Source organism: Boleophthalmus pectinirostris, unplaced genomic scaffold, assembly GCF_026225935.1.
Source record: "Boleophthalmus pectinirostris isolate CB_2022bp ecotype Guang Dong unplaced genomic scaffold, ASM2622593v1 HiC_scaffold_5, whole genome shotgun sequence".
NCBI lineage: Eukaryota > Metazoa > Chordata > Actinopteri > Gobiiformes > Gobiidae > Boleophthalmus > Boleophthalmus pectinirostris.
Genome location: NW_026571404.1, coordinates 18,047,711 through 18,066,004, shown reverse-complemented (window position 1 = coordinate 18,066,004; position 18,294 = coordinate 18,047,711). Strand labels below are relative to the sequence as shown.

Genomic DNA, 18,294 nt, shown 5'->3' with positions numbered 1-18,294 from the left:
CCAACTGTTGCAATGGAAAGCATTTACAACAGATGTCAGGAGAACTGACGCGGATTTATCGACTACCAACATTCAATACAATGCAACATTAGTTCTTAGACTAATTTGTCCATTTAGTTGCCTGTGTTACAGATGATACAAAAGCCAATACACTATATAACACTGTGCAGTCTCAGTATGTGACCAATCAGAGCTATTGTTACTTATGCTCTTAGGACTCTCTCAGCTCCAGTGATACTCAGAGGGTCTAGACAGGGACTTCAAAGGACCACTGCTGCTTTGAACAGTGTCCAGTGTTCGGCATCAGCCTCCTCTTCCTCACTCTCCTCCTCCTCCTCAGGGCAGGAACCGTACAAATGTGACCCTCTACAGTCCCTCACTACGTAACATTGTTATTTTACTGAATTCTAGGCCATCAAAAACTATGTATAGCTTCAAAGACACTGTCTGAGAGTGTCCTCACTTAATGCTACTGTTCTGAGATATTTTGTCTCTGCATGTTGCAATCGCAGAGCTGTTTCATGAAAAGCCACTGATTTCTTCTTCCACAATTTATGGGTGTGTTTTTTTCCTCATTCGTTTCAAGTTATAGGTTAAGCATTCTAAGTTTAAAGGTGCACTATGTAACTTTTTTGGTGGAGGGTCTGCTACCTGCTTGTAGTAGTAGTAGTATATTTTCTTCAGTCATGTACTCATGGTGATGTTATTGTTGTGCCTAGAATGTAGAATGAAGTACGATGTATCTCAAAGGAAACAAACAGTTGAAACCACCAGGCCAAGTGTTACATTGCAAAAAGCAACATCTAGACAACTTAAAATGACTTAAATTAAAAATATTTTACTTTATTTGAGTATATTCAACTCGACAAGTAAAATTATCTACCAATAAGTGTGTGTTTTTCTTAATTCAAGCAAGAGTTTATTGATTTACTTAAGTATGTATAGCAAGATGTATATTTGTATTTTAAGTACAAAAAGTCTTGTTCCATTGATTACTTGTCAAGTGAAATTTACTCACATCAAGATTCTTAATTTAGGTAATTTTAACATGGTTAGATTTTATTTATTTTTTTGCTGCGGTTAGGTCAGATGTGTGGAGCTCTTTTTTTTTTTTTGGTCTAGTTTTAGTTTAGTGTTTATTTGACAGAGACATAAAGCTCATAATAAACAGATATAGCTAGTTTCCATCTGTAGTCCCTTTTTTGGTTGATAAAAACAGAGACAGGTTTACAGCCATACTGTGAAACAGGCAAACATCTGTGTATTTTTTGAGTTCACTCCATGACTACGTTAGAGTAATTATCAGATCATTTAAATGAGATGATGTTTCTATCCTCCTGCCTATTTGTTACTCTGCAGAATTGTGCCGATAAAGCAGTATTTTTGAAGGTGCACATATGCTAGATAACGGCGCACCAATTCTCCCTCGTGTGTGTCATATTGATTAGCTTTATCAACGGCTGATGTGCTGTGGAACATCAGGCTGTTCACTTCACAGACAGTTCATGAGGATTTGGGAACATGATGTTAAAAAGCACAAATCCACAGAAGCGCAGAGATGGTTATCTGTCAATAGACTTTGGTAGAAACATTTGATTCTGTTTGAAAGACCAAACACACTTGAATGAAACAGATGTTGTCTAGATGAGGGGTGGGACTTGTACACATGAGACTCTGATGCTTCACAAGGCAATTCATCATCCCATTAACCGCTGTGTATACTGTAGCTGATAAATAAGCCCTTATTTAGTGACTGGGTGTAAAAGTGATATGAAGTAGGTCAAAGCACAAAATATTCTTTTGAAGGTTAAAGTACTGCCGATAACAGCGGTCATCCATCTTACTCACTCACTGACAATAAGACTTCAATGTGTCATAAACCAAAGCCAGACAGCCCTTAATATACAGAGTATGTCCACATGAAGCATATTGTAGTATTTATTTCTCATAGTTTTCTCTGACCTGCACCTGCGCAGTACAGCACCACACCCGCCCATTAACCCGAGATTATATCAAAGGTAAATTAAGCCTGGACCCGTTAGCATTCCACCCGTTACCCGCCCGAGCCCGTGATAAATTGGGGTCAGGCCATTAGTCTGACAACCCAACAGTCAGGGACCAAACCAGAACTAAACCAGGACTTAACCTACTCCGTGTCATTAGCGGATTATAAATATATACAAACCGCAACTGCAGAGTAGATCGCTAGGACTACACCAGGACTGAACCAGGACTACATCAGGATTGAACCAGGACTGAACCAAGACTTAACCAGGTCAAAGACCAGGACTAAACGAGTGTCATTTGCATAAATATATATACGCCGCAACCACAGAGCTGATCACCCAGACTACACCAGGACTGAACCAGGACTAAACCAGGACTAAACCAGGTTTAAACCACGACTAAACCAAGAGTGCAGCCGGCGAACCCATCACCTCCACTGATGGGTTTCATTGTAATAAATACACTAAAGTCTCTCTCAATCTGGTCTGCCATAAATCCAGGAAAAGACTGTGAAATGGCACTTGTTTCCAGGACAATGGACGTCCTGAACGAGCGTTAAGTATTTTTCTCCCATTCGTCGCTCATTTGATTCACCTGACCCGCCCATGTGTAATCACTACCTGTATACCTGCCCGTAAAATTCCAGAACATTAAAACCCGCCTGTTGGGTACCTGCGGGTACCCGGTGCAGGAATCTGGTACAAGGTATAGTTGATTCAGACATTCAGAAAGGATGCAAACACCTGTTTTGGGAGCACTGATGGCCCAGTGCAGTGCTTAAGACTAAAGCTGGTGAAAGGTGAAGTCTTTACACATTTACACTTTCGTCCTGTAGCATTGCAGTGCAGTCTTATTACAAACTCCCAATCTGTCTCCTGTATTGAGAGTGTGTTACTAATGCTGCTCCACTGCTGGCCCTCCAAACGCTTCATTAGAAAGCTTGGCCATCCATAGCACATTGGAGAGAGCCAAATAAAGTGTCAGAGCACATTATTCAAGTGTAGATTAAACCAATGTAGGCCTGAATTAAACCAAATTACATCGAAAAATGGAGGCAAACCAGCACCAGAGAGAGAGAGCGTACACAGGATGAAAGGCTCGGTACCATATGGGCACATGGGTATGGCACAGACACACTGCTGGATGGTGACGTTTGGAGCGGAAAAGTACATTTGCAACAAGCAGCTCTGGGCCAAACCTTTTGACAACCATCATTTAAAATGTTACCTTTATTCAGTTGTCTAGAAGATGCAATCAGCAGCACAACCCATGAACAAGACAGGAAAAAAGACATTGTGCACTGAGGCTACGTTAATGAGGACACATTAATGATTGAATTCCCAGGTCTGTATTGAAATGAACCATTTAGTTGTTCATCATCTATACTGTTGTGTATAAATGTACTTACATCATAGTCACTATTAATTGTATGCTCACATATCACCATGAGATGCTCAGAAGAAGACAAACAACACAGATGCGCCAGGTGAGGAAGGGGGAAAAGGTTTCACATCTGCCCTCTACTGGTAAAGAAATACCACATAAACTGACAGATGGTAGCTTTAACAACTAGAATGTTTATAAGGAATACTTTTTTATACTTTTTTCTTTTCATATCTGGACGCAATCTTCTGTGCAGGTCTGAAGATATTACATACTTCCGGGCTATATTGTTTACACATATTTCTTTCAGTGGTTTGGAGGAGATAGAGAAGCAGAGGTGACTTGTTCTTTCATCTATTGTCCATTGGTGCAGTGTGTGTAGATTAAAGGCTGCACTCTGCCTGACCACAGCCTGTGTACTGCCCACATGGGAGTGGAGGTGCTTTTAGGAATGCATTTCATACTGGCACCAGGGGCCTTTGTAGAGCAGTGAGAGCCCGGGCCACAGCGGGATAGCTTTACAGATAAACTCACCGCTAATCAATTACACGTCATCTTTTCTTCTCCTGCTGCTGCAATTTAAGTTGTCAGAGTAGTTTGTACCGAGCGGCACTCCAGAACAGTTTTGGAGTCTTGTTATGGATCCATAAATGAGAGTTGGAAAATACTACTGGACAGGTGTTTGTTAAGTTCATGAAGGTGTATCGAAACACAATCAGAAAATAATATCTGCAAAAAGAATCGTTAAAAGAAGATGAGATCGTTGGCCAAAATAGCTATAATCTAAAAAAAAAAAAAACAGGTTAGCCTCTGTAATTTGTTTCAATATGAATCAATCAATCCACAGTGTAGAGGTAGTAGTGTATACCTTATGCTGAGTCTATGCCTCCATGCCTTCTAACCTCCAATTTATACCAAATTCAATTCTTAAAACTAAAGTTGAGTGGATTTTTGGCACTATTTGGCTCTATTTTTTTAAAGTTGTACTATAATATTGAATTAGTCTTATATAGCGCTTTCCCAGAAGCTCAAAGTCACTTTACATTTTCTTGCATTATTCATTCACTCCACTCTCAATGGTGGTAATGTAGCCACAGCTGCCCTAAGACTGAAACAAAGCTGCCAATCTGCGCAATCAGCCCCTTTAACTACCACCACAACACTCACGTACATACCACTTTCATACTAGGCAATGTGGGTGAAGTACACAACAACAGTTTTTGCCAATGCCGCCCGACTGTGGCACCTGGAATTCCCAGCAGTCTCCAGTCCAAGTACTAAACAGGCCCAGACATGCTTATATTTTCTGAGATCTGACGAGATCAGGCTTTGACAAGGAGGTTTGGCCATAAAATGTTATGTTTGTGCCTTTCCAAGTTAAGTTTGTGATCCAAAAAAACTCAAGTTGACAAGGGATTGTGCGTGTGGAGGCTTTTAGAGATGAGGCGGGAAGTAATTTGTGCTCAGACAAGAGATGAACAAGTTTGTGTTTTTTTTTTGGTACATGCAGAATTCCCAGTCAAGTTTTATGACTGAAACCCAAGATATTTTCAGGGCATAAACTGTCATCTCTGAAGAGGCCATATTTTGCTGTGCACACTCATCACTGGCCTGGCCCCTGCAGGTCTATGGAGAGTCGTGGCCTGATGAGCTGTGGCCTGTCCTCAGCCTTAGATCACTGTCCAGTCCATTGTGTCGACATGCAGCCACAAACGCCCAGTATCTCCCCTAAAGCAGGCCCTTATCATGGCCCAGAACCAGAGCGCTCTCAGTGGACACCCCAGTACACTGTCCACAGAGCTGCACAGAGCTGGAGATGGATGCACCGCTATCTACTGCTATTGTTCCACATACAAGCTTTATCTGAAAATCTGCAGGGCTGGAAAGTAAAACTACAAATACTACTACAAATGTCAAAAAATTCTGGGTGATTCTGTGTAGATGTTTAGTGTTCTTGTACTTGCAATTTAGTATAATTCTAGCATGTAATTGTAATTAGTTACATTTTAAATCACAGAAGTTGTACTGCTCAAGGCCAAATGTCCAAATACACATCTGTCTCACACCATCTGCTTTTTCTACACCTACAAAGACACAAAATTGGCCAAAGATCAGAAAATATGCAGATTGCAGTTTCAAACACCTAAATTCACTTTTAACTGTTTGACTGATCGAGTTTTGTAAAAAAAAAAAAAAAAAGAAAAAAAAAAGTGTGATCTAAAACGCTTTTAAACTTGCATTAAAAAGTAACTAGCACTTTTTTCATGTGTACTTTTTACGTTCAGTAATACTTGTAACTGATTACATTAGTAAGTACACAATTTCAATACTCTTTCCCCCACTGGTAACCTATAATAATGTTGAAGTGCTGGCTGTTTTCGTCTGTCATTTGAGACAAGATGGAGAGTGTAAATAAACAGAAGTGTGTACCATAACAGCGCAGGTCTTGTGGTAATGTGGGCTCTGGCTGTGATAAGAGACGCACAGGACAAACAACTGTATTCTCTGAGCTGATATTTTGATTAGACGAAAGAGGGAGGCATCGATCATGTGGACTTGTAGAAGCAAATCCTGACAATGGCCCCATACACACTTTTCATTCATCATCATTGTACAAACTGCATCGTTAAACATTTTCAGACACACATGCATCAATCTTCATCAACCTTTATAACATTATTGTAAACAAACTATAGTTAGGCAATATTACAATGGAAAACAAAGGTGGTTGTCAGTCCTTTTTACACCCAGTACAACTAAAGAAAATATTTTGCATTCTGAGCATGAACTGTAAACAAAGACCAACCAAGACTAAGGCCTGAACGAGGACATTTCCACTGGTAGTTGTAGATGATCCCTAACACAAAGACCAGAAATGACTCTCAAATGTCACAATATAAAATAATAAAAATCAATAATTGAGTAGAAACGATTTTACATCATTCACATTTATTGGCACCGTGACCAAACAACTGTAAAATTCTCAATTCCTTTTCATTCACACTGTCTAATACTCCTTTGACTATGCAACCAGCTTTGTGAAATCAAACTTTCAGAATGGTCAAGGCAATTTAACAAGCCAGATGAAATAGCACTTGACACTTCTTAGACTTATTGATTAAAAAATCTTGACATCTTCACCACAAACTCTTACAGCTAACATTAAAATATAATCAAACCAATAACTTTACTTTAGAGCAGTCCTTCTCAAATAGTGGGGCGATGCCAGGGGAGCATGCTTTTTTTTTTTTCATACTAGGATAAAGTATAATTGCAAATCCACTACAGTAGTTGGCAGTGATGCTCTCATTGTTAGGGTGTGCACAGGGGGTATTAGTGCTATAGTGTTGTATCTAAAGCGTATGTAGCGCTCGGCTTCACTGCGACTACGGTGGGAAACGAGGAAAGACTGGTGTGTTTACTATACATAAAAATGTTGTCAGTGGACAGCATAAAGCCAAATGAATTGCGCAGTTGCTTAAAGACACTGCACCCCAATCACGCTGATAAGCTGCTTGAGTTTTACCAGATATTGCCAACAATCATCCCGCTTTGTGAATGCTACTTCAGTAAACCAACGAGCACTGTTAACATCATATAAGGTGGTGTACCAAACACCAGAGGAGCCGATACTGCCGAACTATAAGACAGACATCATCTTTAAAGACGAGGAGGACACAGGAGCGCACCGCCTCATGACGCAGGTGAGCGCAGCACGTTGTACGGACGGTTGCTTTGGAGACACGACTAAAATGTTTGCTCTCGTATGTAGGTTACTGAAGGCGAGGGAGCGGTTTGTCCACCTTTGATAGTGGTTCTGTCGAGTGGGGTGCGAAATGTTTTCTTCTTCCTAGTGGGGGCCTGACAGAAAATAATTGAGAAGCACTGTTTTAGAGACAGTTTTTAGTACTGTTTTTAGTATTGTTGGTTCCTATATGGAGGCAAATACAGTATGTACTACCTTGAAGACTGCTGGATCTTTGTAAAGACATTATAAAAATAAGATGTTCTGTTATTTTACATGGTAGTAGAAGTAGTAGTAGTAGTAGTAGTAGTAGTAGTAGTTGTAGTGGTGGTGGTGGTGGTGATTTCACTTGTCCCTCAGTGATCTTGTTAAAAGCTTTCCTTGCACTTGCTTTTACACGTCGAGAGTCCACAGCACACGAGTAGCTTTCTCAAATAGTACTCAGGAAAACTCTCTGTAGACATTTGCTACGGCTTCATGAATAGTAACACTTTCCACTTGATCTCCCCACAGCTTAGATAACCATCAGTCAACAATGCATCCTCCACACGGTGAGGAGCAATCCGGGATGGCAACGCAACTCCGACCACAAAAGTCAGCTTGGAACATTAGCTTGTTATTTACAGTCTGCAATAAGCTCCATAAAACCTGCCTTATGCCGCGGTGTTGATGGATTCCCAGAGTGCATGTTACAGCAATCATCGGGACACGAACAAGAGCCCCAAACAGAGGACATCAACGGAGAAGTAATCTTGCACCGCGCTATCATTTGGCAAGGTCCGTTCGCAACATCCATAACACCACCGTGCAGGGAGGAGGAGGAGAAGACAGCAGTGGCACCTAGAGTCTTATAAAACACCTAGGTCTGCAGTGAGAAACTAAAAACACATGGGACGCTGTAAACAAATATGACCTCCAAAAGATCCAATCATAGTTTTTCACTTTCACGGGGCTCTGAAACGGATTACGATAAACAGGGAGGGTAAGGTCAACAATGCAGTACTGTGCTGAAGTTTAAGAGATATTTGTGAGAATAAAGAAAGAAAGGTGTAGTGTTATCAAAAGAAAGAGTGTAAGTATGAAAGATGGAGCAAATAAAAACAAAAATACTATAAAAGCCTTGAGCTACTACCTGGACTCGTAAATGCAGTACCACTTAGTAAGCCTGAAGGGCCCATATTCTGTTGGTTTTGGATCAATGTTATAATGGTGTTTCCTCATCAAAAAACATACCTGGAGTTTTGTTTTGTTTCATTCACACATGTTTAACACACAAACCCTGCATATTTAAAAGTGTTTCTCTCAAACAGAAAATGCTGTTCTACCTTGTGATGTCATGTGGTAATACAGGAAGTGCTCCACTTTGTTTTTAAAGTACATACACCTTCATTAGAATAACTTGGATAATTTCAGGCCTAAAATTGGCAACCTCTGAACAAAAGGAAAAAGGTAGATGTTACCTTGAAACTACCTTTACATTACTAGTGTATCACAAGATGGAACAAAGCATTTTAAGCTTTTGAGATGTAGACAGACTAATAATAAAGGATTACTCGAACATGTCTGTAATAGCCTGGATAGCAACCTTAGCAGTGGAGGAGGAACAGTCGAGTTTAGCCAATTTTAGTGCAGACCCAAAATGCATTTATTTCTATTTCCAAATTGAAAAAAATATTTACAAAAGTTAAAAACAGGCATGGCAAAACCTGCGCTCACACACAGCACCTTCCTCTAGACAAAGGTGAGGCTGGCTCCTTTTATGGGCCACCTCCTCTAATTGGGTGAGTCCATCTCACATGGCAGGTAAGTTTAGATTATTTCCATTCAATATTTAAAAGGTTAATCATATCAAAACAGTGCTCTAAATATTAAATTACATCAAAGTACAAAAATATATCTCTTAATTAAAGTCACAGTGTTTTATTATTCATTTTAAAATACTAAGTAGATAAGTTAAAATATCTGTGCTCCCCTCCTCAAAATGATTGCCTGCCCCGGAACCTTCTTAAGGTGTTTCCGCTGCCCGGGGGACTCTTTTAGCCGGAACACCTGGCAGACAACACAAGAAGTTTATTGTTTATTGATTTCAGCCACAATTACTTCAATTAAATTTACTTTTTTCATTTACTTATTTAATTTTCTTTACAGGTCACTTCAATCAATTATCAATAAACATTTTAAAACTTTGCTTGTTTGTTTCTGTCCTTATCTCACCTGTTAGCTTGCACCAGCCTGTGTGATGGACTAGCTACATTACAATGTCTGAATGAAACAAAACACAACTCCAGGTATGTTTTTGATGAGGCAACTACATTCTAACATGTCTTAAAGCTCACAAGAGTCAATTTTGCATAACCTTTAAGTATACTGTCTGGAAAGTAGAACTGGAACAATAGGGTTTGAATCAAATCCTTGTCACTATGTTGTTTTTGTGACATCAACGTGCATCAAACTCTCTGAAGATAGTTGCAGATGACTCTTACAGACAGTATAAAGTGATTTTGTTTAATTAATTGTTATAAAAACTGCTAGAAATTTCTGTCAGGAGTCATAGGAACCCCTCTAAAGAATTCAAACCAGAATATTAACCAGTTTATGAAGACAGAAGTTAGTTAGACGTGAGTTAGAAGTTAGTTAGAAGTGAGTTATTAGTTTGTTTATTATTAAAGTTGATAGGATCATTTCTATCACATTACCACCATGCTGCCAAGAATAAATGCTCTGTCCATCTTCAGTGATAATTAAAAGCAATGTCATTTACAAGACATAACAAGACGCTGTGATTATTAATGCAAAGAAGTTATTTTTTATGCATACACTACTAAACTGAATGAATAATACTAACAACCTACAGTATAAGCATGTTTTCTGTAATTGTCCTGGAATCTAACATGGCCATTCACCAAAACGCCACACATTTATTAAATACACATAATGGTATTCAGTTCATATTCCTGCCTCTTTAGATACGATGCTGGTAATACTGGCAACTTCGTGGTCCTTGAAAGCAGCGTGCAGCTCAATCTTCTGTCCAATTGGCTTTCAAATTAAAAAAACGTTCACTTCCACTTGAGTTTCCAGTGCAGGGGAATTGAAACATTTTCTGTCTTTGTAGTGGACAATTGAAATGATGACTATTCTGCCACTGGCCTAATATCTGCAACTGAATATAATTGTCAGTTTGTTTTTGTTTTTTTTCCGCATTCACTTTTTTGTAGAGCCTAAAAAATCCAGTCCAAATGAGAGGCTTTAAAAAGGATTTGGCATTAGTCTCTTTTGCTGTTCTGCAATTAGTAGGTGTATTCCTGTGCTTTAAAGAATACTCATCCAACAAGTATGAATAATGCTTGGTGCTTGTATTATGGCTTTGCAAAGGAAAACATATTTTTGAAAATGGCAAGACATAATTGTTTTATATAGGAAGAAACTGGATGCGATTCATAAACATAGTAATATAGTGAAGACAATTCACAAAGTACACTCATGTCACAGCCTAGTTCAATTGCAAAGCAGACATCTCAGTTTCGATTCCCATTTTTCTTTTTGTTACCATCTTCTACAGATATTATCAATGACAATAAGGTACAGTGGATTTGATCAAGGAGAAGTGGAGTAATATTTAGTCTGCAGTGAAATATATTTGGATTTTGGAACCTTTTCTGTACAAAGAGTAAACTCCTATTTTCTGATGACTTTTTAAAATGGAACTTAACTGTTTTGTCCTGTTCCACTTCACTTTGTATTAAAAAAACATCGCTCCTCTCTCTCTTAAAATGTCCATATTAACCCACTCTATAACGATTCCAGTGTTTTTATTTCGCTGTTTTGTCACGTCTCACTCCTTAAATCTACTTAATATTACTGGCCTATAGAATGTTGTAATGTTATCTGAAATGCAGCAATACAGTTTGGTTTCTTCAGTATTTAGTTTATTTTGTACAACAAAGATGTGATATTTTGGTTATTAAATAGTGTGAAAATGATTTGAAATTGATTTTGTGATAGAGGATGGAAGGAAGGATGTTGCGATGCATGTTCACGTTCGGGTGAGTCTAATAGCTCCCATGGACCAATTAAACAGTCTACAGCCTATTTAAGCCCCGATTAGTCACAGCAGGGCTTTTTAATTTGACATGCATGCTCGACACTGGCAGAGGGGCTGATCAAGCGGAGCAGGTGAATCTCATGTCTGTTCTGGCCCATAGGCACCATGGCATCAATGAATACCTGCTTCTTATAGACATGTCCTGCCTCAGCGAGTCTTACACAAAGCACAACCTCTGACAAAAGCATAAACTTAAAGGTGAACTATGTAACTTTTCTGGTAGAGGGTCCAGTAGCCTGCTTGTTCCAGGCTACTGAACATTCCTCAGTATAGTATTGAACTTTCCTATACTACATTTAATGAAGTGAAGGTGTATCTTTGCAAACACTTCGACTGCTTGTCTCCGTGGATATGTTTTATGCCACAATAGAACATTCCAGGCAAAGCAATAACTAAAAATTAATGGAGATAAGAAGTCTATCAGAAAAAAAACACTGCACATTCATGTCTAAATCTGGACTTACTGGATACTACTATATATCTGAATCAATAAAACAGTAAGGATGTAACGATATCCAAATCTCTCGGTACGATATTATCACAATATGCATCTCACGGTACAATATTTATTGCAACATTTTGGAGAGGCTAATGTAATTGTAGATAGGACATGTTTCTGCTTTTTGAAAATATCTTGACGATATTTTGGTGTAAATTATTTCCGTCATAATCCCGAGATTTCAAGTAAAAAACATATTTCTTCTTGTTTGCACTGAAATCAATCATGGGATATGTAGTTCCCTATGTTTATAAGCTTTTGCTACTGTAAAATCATGCATTTAAGCAAAGGAACTTGTGACAGCCCACGATATTATTGTGAGACTTTTGACAATATGTTATCACAATATTTCGTTTTTTGTTAAATCCCTATAAAACACAAAATAAACCATAACTTTACCAGGGCCAAACCAGGACTAAACAAGTAACAACTAATCAAATAACTGACCAAAAGCAAGCACACACCAAGAATTAAATCAAAATTACTGTGTAAGCACACTAGACCTAGAAAACCAAACCTGACTAAACCTGAATAGTCCAGTGGCAATATTAGAACTAGCACTACTATTACAATAAGATCAAAACTAAAACAGCAGCATTATCAGCAGTACCAGCACTGGCATCTGAACCACAGTTTGAGAAACACAGCCTTACCTTATCAGGATTCTGTTCGATCCAGTTCTTCACTGTGTTCAGGGCGATGTCGGCAGCAGGCTCATTGGGAAAACCTGAAACACACACAAAAAACAGTGTCAATAACAGGAGTATCCAACATGCACCAAGGAAGAGGCTTGGGGAAGATAAAGCGCACAGACAAACCCATATCTGCACAGGTAAGAGCCTTATCTACTAAATCAAAGGAAAGCAGCTGTCTCCCGGAGCAGCTGTCGGATAAATGCTGGAGATTTGTGGTAGCAGATGCACAGAGATGGAAAACATTTGAGTAAATACAAAGTGCACATAGAACAACCACATCTGCAGCACAGGCCCACTCAGCACCACCTGCAGAGGTGCTGCCGAAGTTCACAAGTCACACTCCTTACAAGTGAGATAATGCACCTCCACTGGAAACATGTGAAAGACAACTATTGCTTTTTTACTAAAGTTTGTCATTACTGTATAAATAAATATGCAAAAAGTCATGTACTGCTTTATTAGATGTATCGTTGGTGGTAAATGTCCACATATTTATATAGCGCTTTTTCACCTTAAAGGTTCACTTCGTGGAAACCATCTGACCTTGCAGTGTTGCGATTCATTTACTCGACGGGAGGCGGGTACTTTTTATTTAACTAATTGCTGCTATTTAGTCATGACATATGTAATGCACCAGAACACTCAGTGCTGTCCAAGTACAGTCCCTGACAAAAGTCTTGTCGCTTATCCATTTTGTAGAAACAAAAGCTTATACCTTGACTTTAAATTAATCGATTGGTTTTAGAAATGTCTCATATGAAAGCTAAAACCCTCCCAAATTATGCTCAATAAACTAAAATAAATTTGCTTCACTGAAGAAAGATTGATCATTTAATGAACACAGAAAGGTCAGATTTTGGCAAGACAAAAGTTTTGTTGCCTACAGAAAATTGAACAAATAATTTACTTCAAATACAAAAATATGTTGCATAACATCAGTGAATTAAGTAGTGGTGCTGTGAGATCCACATTTAATATCTTGTATGACTTCCATGAGCTTGAAGGACGCATCCATGCGGTTCGACAATGATTCATACAATTTGTTGATGAAGTCATCAGAAATAGCAAAGAAAGCAGTCTTACATGCCTCCCAGAGTTCATCAAGATTCTTTGGTTTTGCCTTCCATGCTTCCTCTTTCATTCTACCCCAGACATGCTCAATGATGTTCATGTCTGGTGACTGGGCTGGCCAGTCCTGGAGCACCTTGATCTTCTTCGCCTTGAGAAACTTTGATGTAGAGATAGAAGTATGCGATGGAGCACCATCCTGCTGCAAAATGTGACCCCTTTTATGGTTGGGAATATAAGAGGAGCTAATACTTCTTGATATTTTAGGCTATTGATATTGCCTTCCACCCTGCAAATGTCTCGCACACCCCCATACTGGATGGAACCCCAGACCATGATTTTTCCGCCACCAAACTTAACTGTTTTCTGGGTGAATCTTGGATCCATGCGGGCTCCAGTAGGTCTCCTGCAATATTTGTGGTGGCTGTGATGTAATTCAACCGAGGATTCATCTGAGAAATCCACCTTCTGCCACTTTTCCAGTGTCCATCCTTTTAGCAGGCTGTGGGCCTTGGCAAATGCCACACGGTTTTTTAATTGCCTTTTGTTTAGTGCTGGTTTCTGTGCACTGATTCGACCATGGAGGCCATTTCGAGACAGAATTCTACAAACTGTTCTGGTTGACACAGGGACTTGAGGTGACCGGGCCTGGTGGAGCTCTGCTGCAGTGGAAAAGGGGCTGACCTTGGATTTTTGAATCAACAAACGGTCCTCCTGAGCAGTTGTCTTGCAGGGTCTGCCGGACCTGGGCTTGTCAAAAACATCTCCAGTCATTTCAGATCTTTTTCTTCTTCTTTGTACTTGACGCTGAGACACATTGAAGGTGTCAGCCACCTCAGCAGTGGATCTGGTCTTCAGCCTCTTGATAATTAACGCTTTGGTCTCAGGGTGGACCTTAGGCATGTTGTCAGAGGTCAAGTTGCAGTTGATGTGAAGGTCTGGTGTGCTGGGGTTCTTTTTATACACACCCACTAATTGACAGATCAGTAACTGATCACAGGTGAGGCTGTAATCTAGGATTGGGTGCATCATATGACAAGGCGACAAGACTTTTGTCTTGCCAAAATCTGACCTTTCTGTGTTCATTAAATGATCAATCTTTCTTCAGTGAAGCAAATTTATTTTAGCTTATTGAGCATAATTTGGGAGGGTTTTAGCTTTCATATGAGACATTTCTAAAACCAATCGATTAATTTAAAGTCAGGTTATAAGCTTTTGTTTCTACAAAATGAATAAGCGACAAGACTTTTGTCAGGGACTGTAATTGCAGGCAAACAAAGCAGAGAGTGAACATGTCTGTCAACAATCACTGTTGTTTCTGCAAGGTAAACTTGCAAATTAAAAGTGCAATTAAAAAAGCTAAAATAAAATAAAAAAAAAAATGAAAAAAAAGTTTGTATTTGACAAAGGAAGTCCAAAGTGTATGTAGTCTGCTTTTGCAACTCCGGTTGGTTCAGCTCTTCCCTGATTGACCCGTGTGTGGTCTACAACTTCCGAGGTTCTTGTAAACCGTCTAGTGTATTCCGATTCCTGACCTAGTCACTGGAGAGAAATGAAATTGAGTGGAGGCACTAGGTGGCACCAGCCTGACTAACTCAAAGCACGTTACATCAAGGAACCAATCACCTTTTCACACACACATTCATATACTAGTGTACGCACACACTGGGGGTCAGGTGGGTTAAGTATCTTGCCCAAGGAGACAACAACAGCTTTCATCTGTAGAAGCTGGAATCGCACCACCAACCTGAGATTTGTATTTGTATTTACCTTCCAGGTGCACAGTAAAGTCATGCTTGGAGTAAGACTGTCATGGTTCATGTTTGTAGTGGTTGTAGTTGGTGTTTTAGTTTGACATTTGTTTAGTCTGCGTGTAGTTTTGAGTTTTACTTCTGTCTTGATTGTTTGCCCCGCTCTAATGTGTCTCACCTGTGTCTCATTAATGTGTGTGCTTATATACCCTGTGTTCTCCTTTGCCCTCGGTTGGTTCATTGCTGTTATTATGACTCTCATGTTGGTTTTGGATTTTGTGTTTGGCCATTAAACAATTTTGGAAATGCAGTTTTGCATTTTGGGTCCTACTTCTGCTCTAGACGTGACAAAGACAGGGAGAAAGAAGTTAGTTCAGTATATAAGAAAGCATATTTTATTTTAAAAGTATCTAAAATTGTGTTTGTTTTTTTTTGTCAAAAATTACCATTTACAGTTTATTTTTTACTTCCTTTTGAATAGAGATTGATGCCACAGTCTTTTCAAACTGATTAAAATCAATGTGGAAAAATACTGAATACAGTTTCATAAGTAGTATAATTTCAGCGCTCGCAGGTGCTCTGTCAGTCACCATGTTTGACAGATGTAAATTTTAGTGAATCCATTTGGAACAGTACTTTCTGTTTTCAGAGCCAAAACTGTCCTGCTGAAAATGCTAAAATACTGTACACAGAATACGCATTATATATTTGTACTTTGTTTCTTTGCAACCTATTCTCAGATGTGTACTGTACTTTGGAGATGTTTCAGATCTTAAGTATACTATAGCGCTGTAACCTCACAGAGAAAGCAGCTCTTTGTATGAGTTTGGCATTCATCACAACAGTATAGTGCAAACTCAGAGGCTCTTACACTGAGTTAACACGACATATTGATCTCCAGAGCACTGATTGCACTTGTTTTAATTTTTAATAAGGGCGGCATAAGGAGAACTCTGCTGATCCCAAGATCATTTGCTGCCACTGTAGAGAACTTCCTAGGCCTGACACTTAGACTGAGCTATTGACTTAAAAAGCCCCTGGGCCGGCCTAGCTTTAGTACCAGTATATGTGCCATTACCAAAAGAGCTGACAATCTGCTCGCTGTCAGAGTCTAGTGTTTCAGTTGTCTTCCTTTCAGAGTAATTATTGTTGAGTGTGGTCTTTCAGGCCTTCACTAGATTGTAGTATTTCACTTACTTACAAATCTGTGAGAGGACTTCAAAATGCTTTTCGTCTCATCCCCTCCGTAGAGTTCAGACTAGGTGAGGTGTACACACGTCTCTTTTACCCCACAGACAGAGGACATGAAAGTTAACCTTCTTTTGTATCATAACCCATGACCCCATACAGCACTAGAGGTTGTGGTAAGCACTGTCATTTTCTCAACGACAGAGTTCACCACCTCAATTTCAACTCCCATCAGCTCATACAAGGGCCACGCCACAGATGTAGTTTCTTGGTCAAAGCAAACATTTTTTTCTTTCTTTTGCTTGGGTCACTGCTCAAACGCTATGAGACCTATCAAACAGGCTTACAAGTACCTCTTACCACCCCTTGCACCTGTATTGGATGTAAAGATAGAGATTGAAAGGCTGGAAAAACTATTCAAATTTAACCTGCTCATGTCAGATTTATTGGTGTGGTAATCTGAATTGAGTTCTACACATCAGTCTGGGATGGGTCTCAGCGAAAGTTATTTGGACCTACCAGGATGTTGAAACGAATATGGTCGTCCCTCACTATAACACAGTTCACCTTTTGCAGCCTTGCTGTTTTGCGGATTTATTTATTTTTTTTAGTACAGTACAGAATGCACTCAGCTTGCCAAATTTACATAAATGTTTGATTGCTGCAGTGTGATTCTGAAGTGCTCTATGTTTGCAAGTTTTCTCCCCGACAAATCCCACAATGCTGATGAAATGTTCTGCACCGACAGAACAGGCTCCTGCGGTCGCACCCAAAAGGCAGAGGAAGATGCCAACCATAGCACAAAAAGTTGGACTTCTGGACATGATGAAGGAAGGTAGAGGTTATGCGGCTGTAGCGCATTACAGAATAAAGTAATCTTTGGTTTGTTACATAAAGAAGGAGGAAAATAACATAAGGACAACAGCAGCAATAAGTTTTAAGAAGGATGCAAAAAGGGTTGTAACTGTCCTGTGTGAGAAAAATGTATAAAGTGTGTGATCAGGAGTTTTACAGCCTTAAAACATATCTAATAATTGTAAAAAATAAAGCTGACTACTTTGCGGATTTCGCCTATTGGTGGGTTATTTTTCAAATATAACCCACGCGATAAACAAGGGACTACTGTACTCCAAACTGATTGGTCAAAGCATCACAAAAGCTGAAAAAACATAACTGTTGTTAAACCCAGTTGAAACAAAAATGCAAATATCTTTCTGCATGTTTTTTTCCAAAAACAAAAGTAATTTTTTTTCACCAAAGCAGGCTGAAGTACATCTGTTGGTATCACCATATTTGTTTTGTTTTGAGAGCTTTGCCTTTGGCTTCATTCTGCCCAAACCACAGTGCAGCTCTGTGATTGGTCCCATCTCTGGCCACTAGAGGCCGGGCCCGATCACAACAGCAGGAGCCTGCCAACATGGATTCTTGTGAGTTTAAGTTTGTTTGTGCAAAGCAGTGGTCAAAGCAATGAGTCCATTCAGAGTTTGTATGTCTTCTTTAAAAATCTGCAATATAAATAGTCATAAAAATAAATACAAATGAAAAATTGTGTCCAAACTTTTGACTGGTAGCGTAAACGCTCTAAATGAAGAGCTTTCTCTATAAAGACGTGTGTGCTTTCATCCCCGAGCTACCTGCCGTCTCGCAGAGTATTTGATGTCTCTGTCTCTCCCGTGTTGAACTTCTCCTCTTGCCTGGTTCTGACAGCAGAGGCACAGGAAGTCAGAAGTGGCTGGAGCACTGCTGAGCCCTCCCTGAGCTGATCGCACAGTCGTGGGTGAAGAATAGTGTATGTGATGTGAATACCAAGCTGCACTATGACAGTCAGGTCTACAACTATACTCCATGCTGTC

At 39.4% G+C, this 18,294-nt stretch overlaps 1 protein-coding gene across 2 annotated transcripts in view; it reads right to left on the bottom strand.

The window, feature by feature from the left end:
* macrod2 (mono-ADP ribosylhydrolase 2) overlaps positions 1–18,294 on the bottom strand; it is a 676,928-nt gene that overhangs the window by 168,410 nt on the left and 490,224 nt on the right. For both annotated transcript variants that reach the window (XM_020921400.2, XM_055162427.1), the window contains exon 8: positions 12,393–12,466. In XM_020921400.2, coding sequence (XP_020777059.1) covers positions 12,393–12,466 — 74 coding nt within the window. The remainder of the gene's footprint in view (positions 1–12,392; positions 12,467–18,294) is intronic.